This window comes from Cajanus cajan, chromosome 7 (genome assembly GCF_000230855.2).
Source record: "Cajanus cajan strain Asha chromosome 7, NIPB_CcT2T_4, whole genome shotgun sequence".
In the NCBI taxonomy this organism is placed as follows: domain Eukaryota; kingdom Viridiplantae; phylum Streptophyta; class Magnoliopsida; order Fabales; family Fabaceae; genus Cajanus; species Cajanus cajan.
The window spans coordinates 6,573,209-6,591,189 of record NC_138523.1 but is presented as its reverse complement, the minus strand read 5'-3'; the positions used below and the strand labels follow the sequence as shown (position 1 = coordinate 6,591,189).

Here is a 17,981-nt window from a genome sequence, read left to right as displayed (position 1 = left end):
CACAATATAATTATGTTAAAAAATATTATATATGAAAACTAAAATGAGATTAAAAGGTAAATTTTAAAGTATAAGAATCAAAATAATAATTAAATCAAGCAACATCTTTTGCTTTCGATTATGTTCAATTTCATGCTCTATAAGATAGGTTCATGGTGACTAAAGTCAATGTGTATCTTGGACATTGTTCTTGAAGCCCTCATAATCATGATAATTGACACATAAGTCTTATTTGGTTACTAACTCAAAAGTCGATGCGCAACTTGCATAAATCTTATTTGTTTATTGCTTCTTATCAACTATGTTAGGACTACACTAACTTAGGTTGATGTAGGTCATGGATGCCTAGGGATTAGAATCTTACTGGCATGAACATATCTTATTTAATTCTTGCTCCTTATAGGATGTGACTAATTAGGGTTTCATGGACTTAGGTTGGCATCTACATTGGACACAAATCTTGAATTATTCATTGTCAACAAAAAAAAAAGTTGATTAACAATTCTATAAATGTTAGTCCTTTGATTTCACATCAAATAAATATGTTGGATGAAGTAAAATTGATTGAATGAAATGAATATAAGAATCAACTAAAATAAAAAAAGAAAAACTTTCCGACTCCGAAATATTTGTTCATAAAACATTCAACTTCCAAGAGTTATTATATACATATTTATAGATGAGATACATGTGATTTAAAATTATCCAAATAAAATTTTATCAAGTGTATTTTTATTAATTTGATAATAAAATTATAACCATAAATCACCTCAAAATTGAGATTTGAAATTTAAGGAACTAAACAAATTTATACATTATCTTGGCATCAAGATAGTTCATTCACGACCAAGGTCACTAATTAGAGGTTCCAGGAAATAAACTAGTTGAAATATCCATCCATCAAAATCTTAGTTAAGGTGAATTAGCTAACGATGCAGTTGTTGATAGAAAATCTCAATAAACATATTAAGATACAAAGTCTCACATCTTTATAAAAGAAGAAATATGGATTCATAAAAAGGTTCATACCCCATTGATTTAAGGCCTTTTAAGTGATAACAAAAAATAAATTCATGAAGATTTAAAATTCAAAGTGAACAATATTATGAACTCTGGGTAAAAGGGATATTATTAATGAAAAAGAAGAGAACTTAGTGACATGAAGAAAAAAAAATGTAGCAAGATCAAGTGCAGGACTTCAGAACTCAAAATAATTCTTGGTGGTGGAACATTGAATGGAGAAGACCTGTGAATCATATTGTGACAAGTTGGAAATAAACATTGCTCTTTGTCTAATACACCATGAAAGAATCAAGCACATGGAATTAAGATAGATACATCAGTGAAACAATCTATACTCCGTTTTATCCACTGAAAATGAACCAGCATTATGTACTGACAAAAGGGTCAAATGGCTTTATTCTACAATCAGTTGGCATGCTGGCAATGGATGATCTCCATTACCCGAGAGCATTTCTTCCAGTGTAATAAACCCATTATTAATATACCTTTTAAGTTGGTTCATTATTACAACATACAACAGAAAATACTAAAACAAGGACATCTTATAATGCAACCTTGAAAACGATCCAACTTCTAATCGTCAAGCTCAATGATCTTCACAACTGAGGAGTCACCAACTTTCTGGCAAACAACAACTCGATCATGTGGCTTTATTATACCAAAAGTTTTGCCATGATCTAAAGCTACCTTCAAAATTGATTCATTTGATGTACTTTTAGACTCAGCCTGTACCCAAAAGACATGCGTACATGTTAACATGTGCACGACTACAAATATACCCTAGCAATACCAAATAAACTTCACTTTTACAGTTTTGTAATGGCTAACCCAAAATTTCATGGATTGAAGGATTATTCAAATCCAAACTAGAGTGACACTCCTAGATCAAAATAATCCTAGAATTGCATGTGATGAGGGAAATCAAAAGACAGGACATTGGTTTATATCAAGTTTCAATTATGATTGAGATTTAGGTAGTAATTTGGAATTGGCAATTAGATTTTGGGCCTCGGAATATCTTACTTTCAGTTGGACAAGTATTTTATTTTCTATTCTGCATGTGGTTTCTTAAGTTAGGTTTGATAGTAGAATCTCTTTTAATTGATTTGCACAATATAAGAATTTCCGAGGTTTTGAGATCTTCCATCGGTTTGCATTCCCCATTTTACATCACTAAATTAATTAACATCAAATCATTCTTACAGGATGTCGGGGATCTGCCAGCATAGGGAAAAGACCCCTCACAATAAGTGATTGCCTTGCCTGCCATAGAATCATGAAAAGAAACAGCAAACCAGTTTAGTTTAAATGCAAAATGTTATAATAAGTCAAGAAAATAATGAAAACAAACAGTTTGTTTAAATAACTAATGTTTAAAATCACAGAAAAATAGCATTTTTTTTTCTTCTCCATTTTCCAATCAAGTTTGAATTACATTTGTATAATGGCTTCTTTACATGGAAATGAATACAAACAAGCAAAGTTTTTATACTCTTAAGGATTATCCCACAAGGTTTCCAGAGCATTGCTTGTATGAATAGTTTATAAACCAAAGGAAGGTTCACCATAGTGCTTAAAGAGAAAAAAAAAATATATATATATATATATACACAAAAGTCAAAGTTAACTAATCAATATTCTACTGTATCTAAAACTAAAGTTATCAATGGTAGAAGAAGCTGATACAACTGAAAACATATTCCTTTGAATCAGTTTAGTTAGGAAAGAAAAAAAAACACATTGTGACATTTTAACATATCTATCTTTTTAAAAAAATATAAATAAATAAAAAATGAGTAGCCTAAGAGAAGGTAATTCAATCAGGCTTTAATATCAAGCACCAATATAGAAGAGAAGATATAAAGTATTTCAATCAGGCTTTAAATAAATTTTTCTGGTGAAAAATACTGGGTTGACTCAAGGAACCTAATCATGCTGACTCTCACTCAAAACAGATGGTCAGCTTCAGGATTCATACCAAAGTTGATGTCATTTAAATTTCTCCTAATTTCAACCATTCACTAGCATCATTTTAATTCTAACATCTATGTGAATACTCCATGAAACAACTCATGACAAGTTGTCAATTAAATACCTCAAAAGCTCCAGTGAAAGTCCATCGAAGTTGATTTGTCTTTAGTTGAGGAATGACAACAGATATCACAGGCATCGTTGGTCGGTACTTAGCAATCAGCCTACAGATTTACACAATAACAGATAACTCAAATGATTTGTTAGCAAGACATCAGAAGTGCAACAAAATAACAAGCAACTGTCAACTCAACCCAACATAAACTGAGAAGGTATTAACATAATAACTTAATATTAATTATTAATAAACAAGAAATGCAAAAAACATTTGCATTGATGCCTAAGAGTCTGTTTGGATATAAGCTTAAAGGTGCTTTTGAAAACTTCTACTGAAAAATATTCTTTATTTTTAATAGAGAAACTCTCAAAAACACTTCTAACTTGTATTCAAACAGGCTTCAAAACATTAGAAAGCTCTTCAAATTATAAGAGGGGAATGATAAGAAAGAGAAATGAAACCTTGCAGCCCTTCCAGATGAAGTAAAGCAAATAATGACTGAAGCCTTAACCTTGATGGCTGCCCGAACCTGCATGTTGACACAACGAAATTATTCCCAAATATGTATTTTACTAAGCACAAATTTCTTTAAGCATGTGCATAGTGTAACAGAAGTGAGAAAAAATTTGAAACAACCACATAAAATTTAGTGAAAAAGACAAGTACCGCAGAGGAAGCTATTGATTCCAAATGAGTCATTGGCTCTCCCACAAATTTGACAGCCTTCTTGAAATATAAATCTTGATTATAAACTTTCTCTGCCTGCAAAGAGCGGCTGGTTAAGAGAATGTCTTCCTAGCACCTTAAAAAGCATTCGGACACTCCATGTGTTTGGGGGACCTTAGTTAATGTTTGGTTAAAAAAGAATACATTCTAGTTCCTACCTCAGCACAAATTTTTCCAACGGTGGAAATAGTCTCTACAGGGTATAATCCCCGCAAAGTCTCTGCCCCGAGAACAATTGCATCACTGCCTAAACCAACAAAATAGAAAAAACAATTAGAGATGATACAACCATAAATAAACACTATAAAACTAGAGTATTCCTAATTAAATAGACACATGTCTTGCATCCAATGCTAGTTTCTAGATAATGCATAAATTCATCAAAATTGAAACAAGACTCACCAAATATAACAAAAAGGAACTATATCAGAAAAATAAGACATACCGTCCAACACTGCATTGGCAACATCAGTTGCTTCAGCACGAGTAGGTCTTAGGTTATCAGTCATAGTGTCCACAACACGTGTGACAACAGCAGGTTTTCCAGCCATGTTACATTTATAAATAGCCGCTTTTTGGAATAAAAACACCTGCCAAATCCATTCAGAGATATGCAAGATTTGAGTGAAGTGTTGTACTGAACAGAGTAAAGAACTTAGATATAAAACCATTTTGGATATTAAGCTTAACCTTGAAGTTTAGCTGATCCATGAAATGGTATCAAAGCCTGATATAGTACAAGAACCACCAAAGATATTTTCCTACTAAGTGAAATCAACAAATTTGCTTTGTTCTATCAATTATCACATCTTTCAGAAAGACAATCTAGATCTGTCAGTGTATATACTTCTAGACTCGAGTGACTCTTTTGGAGTCAGCTCTCTAGGTGTGTTTACTTCTAGTTAGTTACGTACAGTTGTGTGCAGCTGTCAGGTTCAGTTAGAATCTGTTAGGAAGTAGAACTCAGCTACATCTAGCTATGCAACTGATTCAGTATTTCTCAGAGTATAAAGAATCTGAAATTCTTGTACACATTATTATTTATCAATAATAATGTTTTCAGTTTTTCTAGGATTCACTCTTTAATGCTCTCTATACTTATTCTTAATTACTCTGTTCTTTTCTTATACTGTAAAGAGTGTTTTAAAATCAGACAAAACCAAACAGTCCGACCGATTTAACCAAAAACCCGCCCTATATCCAGTTTGGTCCTTTATTCAGATTGAAAATGAATTTAACTAGTTTAAACTAGGGAAACTCAGTTACAAACCAGCTACTACGCTCAGTTTGTATTCGAACATCATACATTCTTTATGTGTCAAATTTTTCCTGCATGCACACTTCCCAAACCACACAATTTACAATGAGTTGTCCATTCAACTTTTCCTGCACCCACACTGCCCCCACTGCCCATCTACCTGTCAACTGAGTTGTCCAATCACTTGGCTTGCTTGGCAATTTGAATTTAAAAGTTTGCAACAGTGGGTTTCAAAACATGGTTTCCGTGGATGCTTAAAACACTTACAGTCAACAAGCTATAGTATTTAGTTGAGATATGTGACAATTTTTATTTATATACAATATATGTTGTATAAATTTTACATATTTATTTATATGGGTTTAGAGGTTCAATTAGTAACCTACACAGTTAACCAATGACTCATTATCTTGACCAAGTCAAAAATCAGTCCTAGTTTTAAAACATTGCTGCAAAGTTCTCTAAACTATAATTGTAACAATCTACTGTGCTACTTAGGTTACTAACACTATTTTAATTCTAATTCATTTAAAACTTACTAATTTATTTACAAAAATATGAGGGGATTTCTTTTAAGCATATAATATAGAACTAAAAGCAGAAGATGAAAATATGAAACGTACTACCATAATCCAAGTCATAAGAAACATAACTGTTCAGTCATCTGCTAGTGGACCACCTACAAATGTCCATTTTTGCAAACTTCACGCTCAAGATGTTTAGTCTTTAGTGTGAGAAGAGGCTGTTGGAGATACCACATTGACTAGTGATATGGCTAAAATGTAGCATAATAAGTTAGGGTAGTCCTTACGTTACAAGTTGGTTTTGTAGACTTGAGTTAGGTCCAAGCTTACATTCTAAAACCTAGGTTAAGCTTTTGTTAGCAGTTTACCACCAAAATTCAGTACCATAAAGCATCATTGATCTCACGGCCATGCAGTAAACTTTTACTCTTAGTTTGGGAGGCACAAACACCTATCACAAATAACACAAAGCATACTTCCATTTCATTCACCCAATTGAGTTCTGTGATTTAAATCTTCCTCTATTTCTCTATCACTTTGAATGATAGATCCATCATATGTAAACTGTGTAACTTTTGGTATGATATAATCTACAATTTTCACCTCTAATCTAGTGCTAGCACACATTTTGTCAAACTTGCATTCTATGTTCTAGTTTTTGCTTCTACTTGAAAGAAAAACCGTGTCATTAGTCATTACAAAATTGTATCATCTATCCAGGTCATAAAATTTCAATGAGTATAAACTAGGATGTGTTATCCGTTCTGGAGTTGTCAACAACTTTGATATTACGCTTTAAAAAAATAATAAAAATGACTGCTATGCTGAAAAGGACACACAAACAAATGGGAAAATATCATATTAACTATTATCTCCTTGTAAATGAATCATAACAAAATTGGATTCTTCTGTCAAGAATTAAAAGCAAACCTTCTCAGGTGGAAGATCTATGCCCAAATTTCCACGTGAGAGGATGATACCGTCAGCTTCTCGCAATATCTCATCAAAATGTGTCAATCCCTATAAGAATTTACAGAAAAAGATTCATTTCAAAATCGCTATAAAGCATGCACACCAAACAATCTTGAATTTCTGCTTATATCTGTAATAATCTTCAAAAAGATTTTGAAGTTCCTCACCTCTATATTTTCAATCTTTGCAAAGATCTGAGTCTGTTTGAGGTCACCAAATTTAGAGAGAAACTCACGGGCCTGCCAAATAAAAAATACTGACATTTTCTTACAACGCTTTGAGGAAAAATAAAATAAAGAAAAAGATTTAATTAAGCAACAATATTGTACAACTAAACAAATTTAGAAGTTAAAAGAAGTAAATTACTCCCCCTTCCTCTTTACTTTGTATTTACTATACAGGCCCCTGTTCTTTTGAAAAACATACCCAAAACACCCTTGTATTTATGAAAAGAAAAAACCATAAGTTAATAACTAAAACCTAAACTGTTGTTATGCTGCCAAATTTGTAAAAAAAATGGTTGGTTATATATAATATTCAGTAGTCAAATTTCATTCTGGCCATTTAATTTTTAGCCTTGTATATGTTGAGAAAGGGGAAGAGTACATTTTGTGTAGTTGAATCTTCAGTTCAAATGTTTGGAAGTTAAAATGAGCATTGCATTCTGCTTTCTGAGTCTAGATAAGGCTGGGAATAGCAATTGATAAGAAAGCATCATAACCACCACTAGAATTTGTCAGATGCCAGACAGCATTTTGGATTTACTGAGTTAGTTACAACATGTCACATTAATACAAGATCTGCACATGCTTTCATACTAGAGGGGAAGTATTTGTAGTAAACACAAAATATAAAAGAGTAAACTCAATACATAAGCAATAAGATAAAACCTATCAGCAACATCCCTTACATGGCGAATATCTTCAGCGTGCCTGGTGTATGATAATGAAAGGAAGTCTATATTGTTTTGAGCACCCCAAGTGCTTATCACCTGATTAAGTGAGTAAATGAAAAAAGATAAACACAACTATAAGAAACTGACAAAAAGGTATTTCTACATTCATAAATGTAGAAACTTAAATCAAGATAGTCTTGTGGTTGGAGCTGACAAAATAATTTATCATGTTGTAAATACATTAATAGCATGTTTGTTTTACCTATACAAAATTGATTTCAAGTTTCAACAGTAAATCAAGCTATTTGCTCTATTTACAAGGTGAAGAAAATCAATATGTGGAATATAGAATTGATTTTGAAAGATGTAAAAAAAAATTTTAAAAAAATTCAAGGCGAATATAATTGATTCAGGGTGTGGGACCTAAAAGGTGAATCTATTTTATGTCTTCACCATCCAGACAAAATACATTCTTTAAACTCACTTCTAGAATATCATTCCCAAAAACATTTATTTTTTTTATGAGAGTCAAATTCTTCAAAAATTATTTCTTTCAAAATCAATTCAACCAAAATCTCAACAAAACTAACCCTAATTCTTTGGAATACCAATTAAGCAAAACCATTTCCATATTCACAAATTAACATAAAGACATTTCTTTTTTAGGACAAAAAAAATGAGCAGCAAGTATTGCTAAAATCAAGCTATAATTTCAACAAAGAGATATAATTCCAATTCCACCTGCAAAATCCCTCCATGAATATAGATTAAAATAAAAATTGAAACATTCATTCTCATGTACAAAAGTAGAAAAGAAACTTGACAATACAATGTGCATCTCATTACTTTATGCACACAAATTTCTTGTAGTTACCTCCTTATCCTTACTGGCAAGAGTAGGAAGGTCAATACGAATTTGAGAGACATGTAAAGTATACAGTGACCCAGCAAGAGTAGCAGAATTTTTAATGACACAAGTGACATCATCACCATTAACTTCACTGACCTGCATTATGAAATCAAAACTAATTGAGTGACAGTAATGAGTTTATGACTATGAGCATAAGCAGTATTATACTTTCTGCATTGTTTATAAAACAATTCCTTAGAAAAGCTAAGTGAAAATAAGCAGCAAGCATGTGGTCACTCTTATGCGAAGCAAAACAGACCTTTTGCCCATTTTAAGGGTACTCCACTACTCTGGGAATAGATATCCAATGGAGGTGCAAAGGTGGGGACTGAAGCTCAGAGGATTAGAGCACATGGCTACGAACCACAGTGTCGAATCCCTCCTTGCTCACAACCAGCCAAAAAGGGAAGGACTTTTCCCTCTAGAGGTAGGAAAATCATGATCGGGCTAGCAGACCAAAAGCTATGCAACTCGTGGGTATTTTGTTGAAATGGAATGGCCTTACCTTACTGTTTTCTGTTTATTACAGTTACTAATATGGATTCAGTGATCAAGAACAAAGAAAACAACAGAGATTAAGAGGGAAAAGAGTGTCAAGAAATTTTGGCTTCATACCTTCTTTGATTATATTATCCTCCATAAATAGTACAAACTCATTCACAAGTATTAGTGATAATTGATTTTCTAAATTGTACAGCCCAATTTAGGGATACAGCAGTACCTATTAGAATCCAAAAATGTCAAAATCCACACCAGACAAGAAAGAGAAGCCACAATAGCAATTACCCAGTAGGCCTCACCTTTTACAACAAATAAAATTTTAAATATGAAATCTTAACAATATTATAATAATTTCCCCTTGATATTTGTTAAATACAAAACCAATCAGGGGCCTGATCTACAATTGAATTTATTGAAAACTTTATCTTCGTCATAATATTTGGGCTATTAGTCTTATCATATTAGTGGTTTTAGCCTTGTACTAGTTACACTAGTACTTGACCTAATTATTAGTATAGATAGGAGTATTAGTATATAATGTTACATCACATCTAGAAACAGGTCATATCAATCCAATATCAAGTTTTTATAATGATGAAAACATATCAACCTATCATCATATTATTTGAAATTTCCTTTCTCTCTTCAAACTTTCCCTATCTAAACCCTATAATTTCAAAATAATTAAAATGATCTATTTGCACAAGCATAGAAGATAGAACTAGTCCATCCAAGACTGAATTACCTCTAGCCACACTGAGGTTGTTTCACTTCCTGTAAACAGGTATTGACCAATAAAAATAGTATCACCCTTCTTCACAGCCTGCAAAATTATAGATTCCTGTTTAGCAAACACTATACAGTACAGACAATCAAACAATATGAGATACGAAGCTAAATTTGCAAATCCACATGTTTTCATTATAATTTATCTAACCATTTTAAATAGACAAGGTTAGAGTACTACAAGTGTGAGAATTCCTTGGTTACTTATGATTAGGACATTACATTATACACAGCATGTCTATTCTAGACACCTAAAGTAACATAAAATAAATCATTAGTTACAGACTTACAGCCTATCTCACTAAATTTCAAATCTACTCTGCAGCCTCTCTTTTATTGGGATCTTTAGGCATACATTAAACAACCTCTCTGAGAATAAAGAAAGAGACAAAAGAAAGAGTTGGCATCAGTTCAGAAGTTCCCACCAGTTATAAGAATAATTTTCTATCCTATATATCTTAGGAGAATAATGATTTCACATAACTTCTTCAATTTATATACTTTTAAATCAATATGCAAATTTCGGAACATATCTTAAAAATCATTACAAATATTATAAAATGCAACATTATAAATATCAAACATCAACCATTAAAATGCAGCCTTTGCCTAAAATGGAGGAAAACTGTATTATATTTCCTTTTGATAATAAACAACAAGATTTGGCCTTGGGTCCATCCTTGAATGTCAGTTAATCTAGAAGGAGATTTATAGGGTACGCAAATTATAAGGCATCTCTTCCTGTTACTAAGTTTTCTTTACAGATTATACATCCACAGGCCCTTGAACATTTTTAGATTTTTTTAAACAGGTCCTACAAAATTGGTAATTGAGTCCTTAATCTATTCCAACTTATGTAATTTGGTCCCTAGGGTCAAGAGAGAATAAAGAATATCTTGTCGAAGTTAACAGTGTGTAAACAAACCATTAACCTCAGGGACTTAATTACAAAATTTGGAAAATATTAAGGACTGAACTACAAATTTTTTATAGTTAAACCATAAACAATTAAACAGTAGTAGAATAAATAGGAAAGATTGTACGCTAATCTAGGAGCCTAAAAAGGGAAGGAGAATAAACCTCTAAATAACCAAAATAGAAGTAGTATGATATAACAAATTGCTTAAAAAATAGACAAATAAAGCTACAGCCAGCAGGACTTATCGCATGTTTGGTGAGGATTTATTTTTTTAAAATTAATTGCTGATTTTAACCAAAAAAAAAAAAAACTATTGACATACAGAGGATAAGAAATCCTCAAGAACCAACATCCAACACAACAATGTATCTAAATGTCTAACAAAGATAGCCATTAAAAAGGTCGTTAGCAGAACAAAATAAAAAGGGCAGCTGAATGGCTCAATCCCAAAATAACTAGTGCAGCAACCGACATCCAAAAAAACAGAATACAGAATGTCTTTTCAACCAAATACACAGACAACTACAAATTGAGACAGCACTAAAGCCTTTTAACATCTTTGATGGAGCCAAATCCTCTAATATTAACACATAGGGAGAGCTTGAGATCCTTGGGGCAAGCCCAATCTTCGCCAAAATACTAAACAGGTTATCCATAAAAAAAATTTAAAAAAAAACTTCTGAGCAATGCATAAACAAATGAGAATTAGTTTCAGAACTCAATCTGCACATCACACAGTCAAGAGATAAAGCTGTTACAGGTCTTCATATTTGAAGTAAATCATTCATATTAATCCTTCCTAGAACTGAAGTCCATACAAAGGATTTGACCTTAGAGGGAGCGATCGATTTCCAAAAAGACTTGTCCAAAAGGTAAAATTCATTGTTGAGATGAAGTAAGAAAAATGAAAATAGGACTTGCATGAAAATGAGTCCAAGTAGTCAAGAGAATAAATCCTTGTCTGGATTAAGGGAAAGATGGATTGAATCCAGCAATGCCAAAAGGAATTACAGAGAATTCCCCATCATCAACTTTTTCTTTTCTAAAGAGGTGATCAATCTCTAAATTTTTTTTTTTGTCATGATGAATTAGCTTTGTAGCAATGATAATAGCAGGTTATTATCAAAAAGACTTTCAAAGAAATTCCTAATTACTTGAGCATTATTGCAACAAAGTCCTTCATATATATACTACTACCCAAAGCCCTAAATCCTGCTTCAATTCAGCAATGCTCCTAGTTACCACAATCTACTGCTTGCTTCTCCAAGTAACCATGTTGCCCCTCACATGATATTAACATGGATGAAACACCAAGATACGACAAGTAAACAGGTGAAAAACAAATGTGCAAAAAGACAACTTGCATGTGACTACTATACACATATTTACCTAAACTTCAAAAATATCCATTATTCAACATAATTATAATAAACCCCCCCCCAAAAAAAAAAGTTGTGTTTAATGGGAAAGGTGTACTATTACTTACCTTTGAAAGCCCGCTAAAATTTACAGGTAAAAGATTTGAAGTAGCTTCTTTGTTCTGATCAGGAGTTAAGACAACCAATGTATCAGCCTGAAGGGAAATTGGGTGCTCAGTTTTGTTGACAACTTGTAGTTCTGGACCCACAGTATCTAGCATGACCTGGAGTTAGACAAAAAGGCATATTTACTTTTATATGAATTAACCTTCAGATAGTATTTGCACATTTGGAAAGCATATTTAAGGATAAACCCCAATGAATTAATATCAATTATTTTTATGATATACCATGACTCATCTCATGAATGTGCAAGGAGTAAGGATCACTGTAAATCTTAGTTTTCTTTTCCAAACTTTTACATTAGATACCTATAAATAAACAGAATGAATGTCTACAAGGCTTCAGACTCAATTGGAAAAAAGTCAACTTTATGTCATACAAGTTGATAACAGTTAAATGCGGTATTAATGCATGGTAATTCTGTTTTGTATTTCTGTTATTATATTTCTGACTTGTATCCTTTTTTATTTTCATCCCTACAAGGGATTATATAATTCAATCTGATGAATTTCTTTCAATATAAATAAAGGTGCTGAGGACCTTCTCAAGCATTCTGATTAAGTCATAGCCTTATTTCAAGTATAATATTAAGGAATGTGTTAGAGGAGCTAATCAGCAAAATACAAATACAAGTTGTTAATTTAAGGGAATTTGATGCTTTGCCTGAAGACCTATTATGGTTTAAGAAAAAAAAATTGAATCACTAAGGGTCCATTTGATTTGTTAAAATATAAAGTGTGGCAGAGAACAAAAACCACTGTGCCACATTTTGATTACAAAAATAGAGTAAGGATAGCACGAAAGAAAAGGTAAAGGACACAACAAAAACTTAAAATTTTGTTGCTTACTAAAGTAGGAGACAACTTTTTGTCCCATGCACAACACTCCTTAAAACTCAGAAACAACCCCTTTTTTTCTTTCAAATGTAATCATATTCCCCCATGATCCCTTTGTCTTCTCTTGCTCACCAAACCTCTTAACTGTTTCGCCAAGTACAAGTACCCTGTTGACATCTAAGAATATGCCATGAACTACCATTTTCATCCAGCATGGGCTTACAACATGTGTAAATTTGTTCCGGTCATTCCCAGTTCTTTCTCTTGCTCCGCAAATTTCATTTTATGCCAAAATTATTCTGCCTTGAATGCCACTCATTACCCTTTTTCCTTCCTCAAGTACAAGAGGCACATCCAGAAGAACAATAGACAAAGGTTTGATAAATGTTCCTTCAGGTTGCTAATGGGGAGATGCTATTAAAATATTTGTATTTAATTTGGGCCTTTTGGAAGTATTGAGAGGAATTGATCCATATTTCTTTAGAAATGCATATAGTTATTAAAAATTATATTATATATAAAAAAGATAAGAATAATCTGATTAGAGTGTAAACCATAGTTGAATAGTAAATATTAAAATGTCAAACTGTTGTTTGTTCTTATTTTACATTTTAAAACAAATATCACACAATGCAAAAGGTATTGTAGTAAAATTTATATTGTTTTGTCTACTACTTAATCATATCAAAGAACTTACTGTACAAAACTGTTTGTGTTGTGCATCAACCATCAAATAGATAACATAATAAAGTTGTGTTGTGACTCAATTAGTTGTGCCATACAGGTGGAGTCCATCTTGTAGATGAATTGTCCCACAGTGTGTATCAAACATACTAAGTATCATAATGGTACATGTTAGAATGCTACACTAGATTCATTAGCATATTTGGCACTTGTTAGAATATCGGCAATTATTGTTATTACATATCTATTAATAATATCTACTATCTATAATTAGTCTTCAGTAAGCTTGTGTAGTTAACACACTCTTAGTATGAACAAAATCGATTGTGCATGCACATGACGCATTATTTCTCTTCAGCACTCTTAGCTTATTTTCAACAACTACAAGACACCAAATGAAATGAGAATGTGACACTAGATGCACAAGCAACAAGAAAACTTAAGCTTAAAGAACAAACATCAGTGCTTTGGTTTGGTTTAGATTTATGACCACTTGTATTATATCATAACCTTTCTCATCAACAAATCATATAAATTAGGTTCTAGTATTGTCAGTAAGTTGTTAATTTAGTTAACTTTTCATTCACAGATCTACTCCTAGGGGGATCGAAGGATATCTTTTACAACTTTTTTATTAGCTTTTGAGCTTATTGGGCTTGGATTAATTAACTTCAGTTGTTGTAGTCCCCTCTTTTATGTTTAAGCGTGTTAGTAGACCTCCAATAAAGACGGTCTACATTAGAATAAATATGCAGGAAGAAGGGCTGCCTATTAGAGCTTGAGTGTTTACAAAAATATCAAATAAACAAATAAAAGGTAAGAAAAGTTTACCGCACAGAGTTTCTTGGTACTTTTGATAGCAGCCCTTAAATTTTCCAATGTCTCTTGGTGGTATTCTGGATCACCCCATGAGAAATCAAACCTTGCCACTGGCACATTGTAAGAAAAGAAGAATAAGATGACCAATGGAAGACTCAAGCTTGTCAACAGTCACAGTAGACAGAAAAGGGCAGCTGAAAACTAAGAAGAAGCAACACGAATATTACTAGATGAGGATGTTTCTTTCCCATCGCATGATTGTAAATGTTTGAAAATACAAAGCCTTCTAAGTTCTAACTCTAAAATAGTTGAGTCTATTAGACAGAGCTATTCAAGTTTCCTAACAACAGTAATTACAAAAACAAAATACCACATACCATTCTTTACTCAAAGCTAGAAATCAAGAGGTCAACGTGACCCAAAAAAAAACATTTACAGTCAATTGTAAATAAAGATGACAAAAGAATCAAAGGTTGCAGGCAAAATACCAGACATTCCTGCTTCAAGGCAACGGGAAATCACATCAACTGATCGTGACTTCGGCCCAAGTGTGCCAACAATCTTAGTCATTGCTGGAAAGAAATTCTGCAGAGTATGTCAACAACGACTTCACTCAACCCAAATTGACAAAGGAGCAAAAATTTTCTAAAATAGAACTAGCATGTTCTCAAGTTCCACACAAAATAAAAAAATATACAAATCTGTAAAAACAACGAAACATATTCCTTAGTACCTGCCCATCTCTTCATTACAACTTCTAATTTGATTTCTTTTTCTTGTTTTTATTTCAAAGGAAGATTAAAATATGAAAGAAGAAAAAAAAACAACCAGGCATATATAGTGCCAGTGCCAGCGACTATAATGGAAGAGGTACAATACATTACACTGAATTTGTTTTCCAAATTGAAATACTTTACCATAAAAGGTTGCCAACTAAAAAGGGTGTAAAAGTGAATTTTCCAAAACTCAGTGACCAGAACTCGAATTCCATTCCAATCATACTAAACTCTTTCTCGATCTGCTAAATATTAAAATCAAATTCTAAAATGAAGATGCATGTATACAATAACCCTGAAAACAATTTCATGCATCTTCACTTTGTAGTTTTCAAAGCACTTAATTTAGAAACAATTTTCGAAACAAAATAAATCTGAAACTAGAAACTGATTGTTGAACAGCGTAGAATTGCGTTACCAAACAGATACTAAAGTCAAAAACTGAGAAGTATAACAACCAACGTTTCCGATCTGCTAAATTACTTACTAGCACGCAAACTCAGCAACTTCAAAACAAGCAGTGATTATTAGTTCTTTTTGAAGCATCAAAAAATAATAACAAAAATGGAAAGGAAAAAGAGGAGTTGGAGACTGACAGGCTTGGATGGCTCGAGGATGGAAGACATCCTGATGGGTTCCTCGAGAAGCAACGGACTGGACTGCATTTTGTGTCAGAACCGAACTCGAAGTGGCAGAAGAACAAGGGAGAGAGGAATCTTATGTAGCGAGTGAGCGAGAGTGGAAAGCAAGAAAGAGAGAGAGAGACAGCATCAAAATGATATGATGGATGGATTAGAAAAGAAAGATAGAGACCAGCCACGAAACTTGCGCTAACAGATCTTGTGCTACTTTATATGGGACCCACCCTTCTGTTTCTATTTTCTACTCTGCTTTTGTGAAGTTTAAGGTGTGTTTATTCACAAAGAGAAATAAATATGTAAGAGCATAGTGTATTCTACACATGGAAATAGTTGAAAGAAATAGTGGAGGACCTTTTTTTGTGAAAGTGGACAAGTTTATTTTTTATAGGGAAATATGACGAAGGTTTTATCATTTTGGAATGATATTTTTGCATACTTCACACATGATAGATATATCTATATCACGATACAGATTAATAGTAAGACTAAACCCCAGTTTGTTTCGAGGGATTTAATGTTTACGACGAACGAAAGACGAAGAAACTTCATGTTTATTTCTGCTGATTTGCACCGATTTGTACCAAAAGAAAAATGAAGAAAAGTGGGAGAACGTCCTTGCGAAATTGTGAAGAAAAGAGATGAAAGTCACGTAAGAAATGAGAAAACCCGATAATACCCCTGCCCCAAAGGCTGAAAAGAGATGAAGAATGGAGGCACATAATCGATTATGAAGAATGGTGACATATTTTCGCAAATATGCGAACTCAGAACGGACCGTTTCACTTTGGAAACGGGTCGTTTCACACATGGCCGTTGTGGGTTAATTTATAATCTCGGGCCGTTCTGGTCTGAGAACGAGCCGTTCTGGATATAAAATTTTTAAATATGTTTTATTTAGTTGCAACATTTTTCATTTCTATTATTTTATGTCATGTTTAATTATTCTTTACTTAATTGATGACTGAATTATATTTTCTGTTCCATTTTACAAATATATTATTACTCATTTACTTTGTAATGTTAAAAATTTCTTAATTTTTTAATTGATACAAATTAACTTGTACAATTAATAAATATATCTCCATTTCCTTCTAATTTATGTCAATGATTTATCATTTTTTTAATTTATTAATTAACTTTCAAAAATTTAATTGTACATTTTTTTTATATTAAGAAAATTCTATTATTTAACTATTGACATCAAAAAGTGGAAATATAAAAAAAATAAAGTAATACATGTTTATAAAATTAAAATAATAACACTTTCATAAATATTAATAAAATAATATTAGAAAATATAATTATCATAATATATTTTCTTATTATTATTTATTATTATAAATATTATTATTATTAACATTATCATTAATATTATTATTATTTATTATAATTAGTATCATTATTATTTATTATGATTCTTATTATTTTTCTAATATTTATTATTATTATTATCATTATTTATTATTTTTTAATAAATTATACCTATTAATATAATTTTATTGTAATTATTATTATTTACAATAAATAATATTCTACTCATTTTTAATCCAAGGGTAAAAGTGTAAATTACATATTCATCTATTAAATTTTTAATTTTTATCTATCCCATCAATCAATTTTTACACAAATTCTCACAAACTTTCCACTCACTTTCCACTATTTTTCCCTTAATCCAAACAACCTCACTTTCCACTCTCTTTCTCTTCAAATCTTTCTTTTTCCACTCCCCCAAATCCATCCTTCAATCCAAACACAACCTAAAAGATGATGATAATGGGGAAAGACGGTTCATTTCTTAGAAAGGTATGTCAATAATTTTAGAAGTACAATGGAGAGACAGTCTTGATTTATGAAATTTATTTTAAAGAAAATTAGGAATAATAAGACACGACTTTAAAATTTTTAATTTTTGAATTTCAATTAATCTTTTTTTTCTAATTTTACTTTCAAATTGTTAATTTCTATCATTTTCTCATAAATCAAATTTCTATTCCTTCATACTTAAAAATAATGATTAAATTGGTAATTGCTTAAAATTAGTCCTTTGGATGATATATTGACTTTTTTCATTATTATTGTTA

General features: G+C 31.8%; 1 protein-coding gene across 1 annotated transcript; it reads right to left on the bottom strand.

Annotated features, from left to right (window-relative positions):
- Nucleotides 1–1,236: 1,236 nt before the first annotated feature.
- Nucleotides 1,237–16,135, bottom strand: LOC109813735 (pyruvate kinase 1, cytosolic). Its single transcript, XM_020377982.3, has 16 exons — nt 15,856–16,135; nt 14,972–15,068; nt 14,496–14,593; nt 12,090–12,245; nt 9,644–9,721; nt 8,362–8,493; nt 7,503–7,583; nt 6,760–6,831; nt 6,551–6,640; nt 4,284–4,428; nt 3,997–4,085; nt 3,779–3,874; nt 3,574–3,641; nt 3,119–3,218; nt 2,227–2,286; nt 1,237–1,749 (listed from the first exon to the last, which is right to left on the bottom strand). Exons 1-16 carry the CDS (start codon nt 15,922–15,924, stop codon nt 1,597–1,599), a joined length of 1,584 nt encoding a protein of 527 aa, XP_020233571.2. The 5' UTR covers nt 15,925–16,135; the 3' UTR covers nt 1,237–1,596.
- Nucleotides 16,136–17,981: the final 1,846 nt, after the last annotated feature.

What these genes read in the sequence shown, in the direction of transcription:
- LOC109813735 (XM_020377982.3), bottom strand. Translation starts at nt 15,924, where the DNA reads ATGCAGTCCAGTCCGTTGCTTCTCGAGGAACCCATCAGGATGTCTTCC. An exon ending in CCTTGAAGCAGGAATGTCTG is followed by an intron (nt 14,594 to 14,971) that starts GTATTTTGCCTG and finishes ACAATGTGCCAG; the next exon opens with TGGCAAGGTTTGATTTCTCA. An exon ending in TCATCTGGAAGGGCTGCAAG is followed by an intron (nt 3,219 to 3,573) that starts GTTTCATTTCTC and finishes GTAAATCTGTAG; the next exon opens with GCTGATTGCTAAGTACCGAC.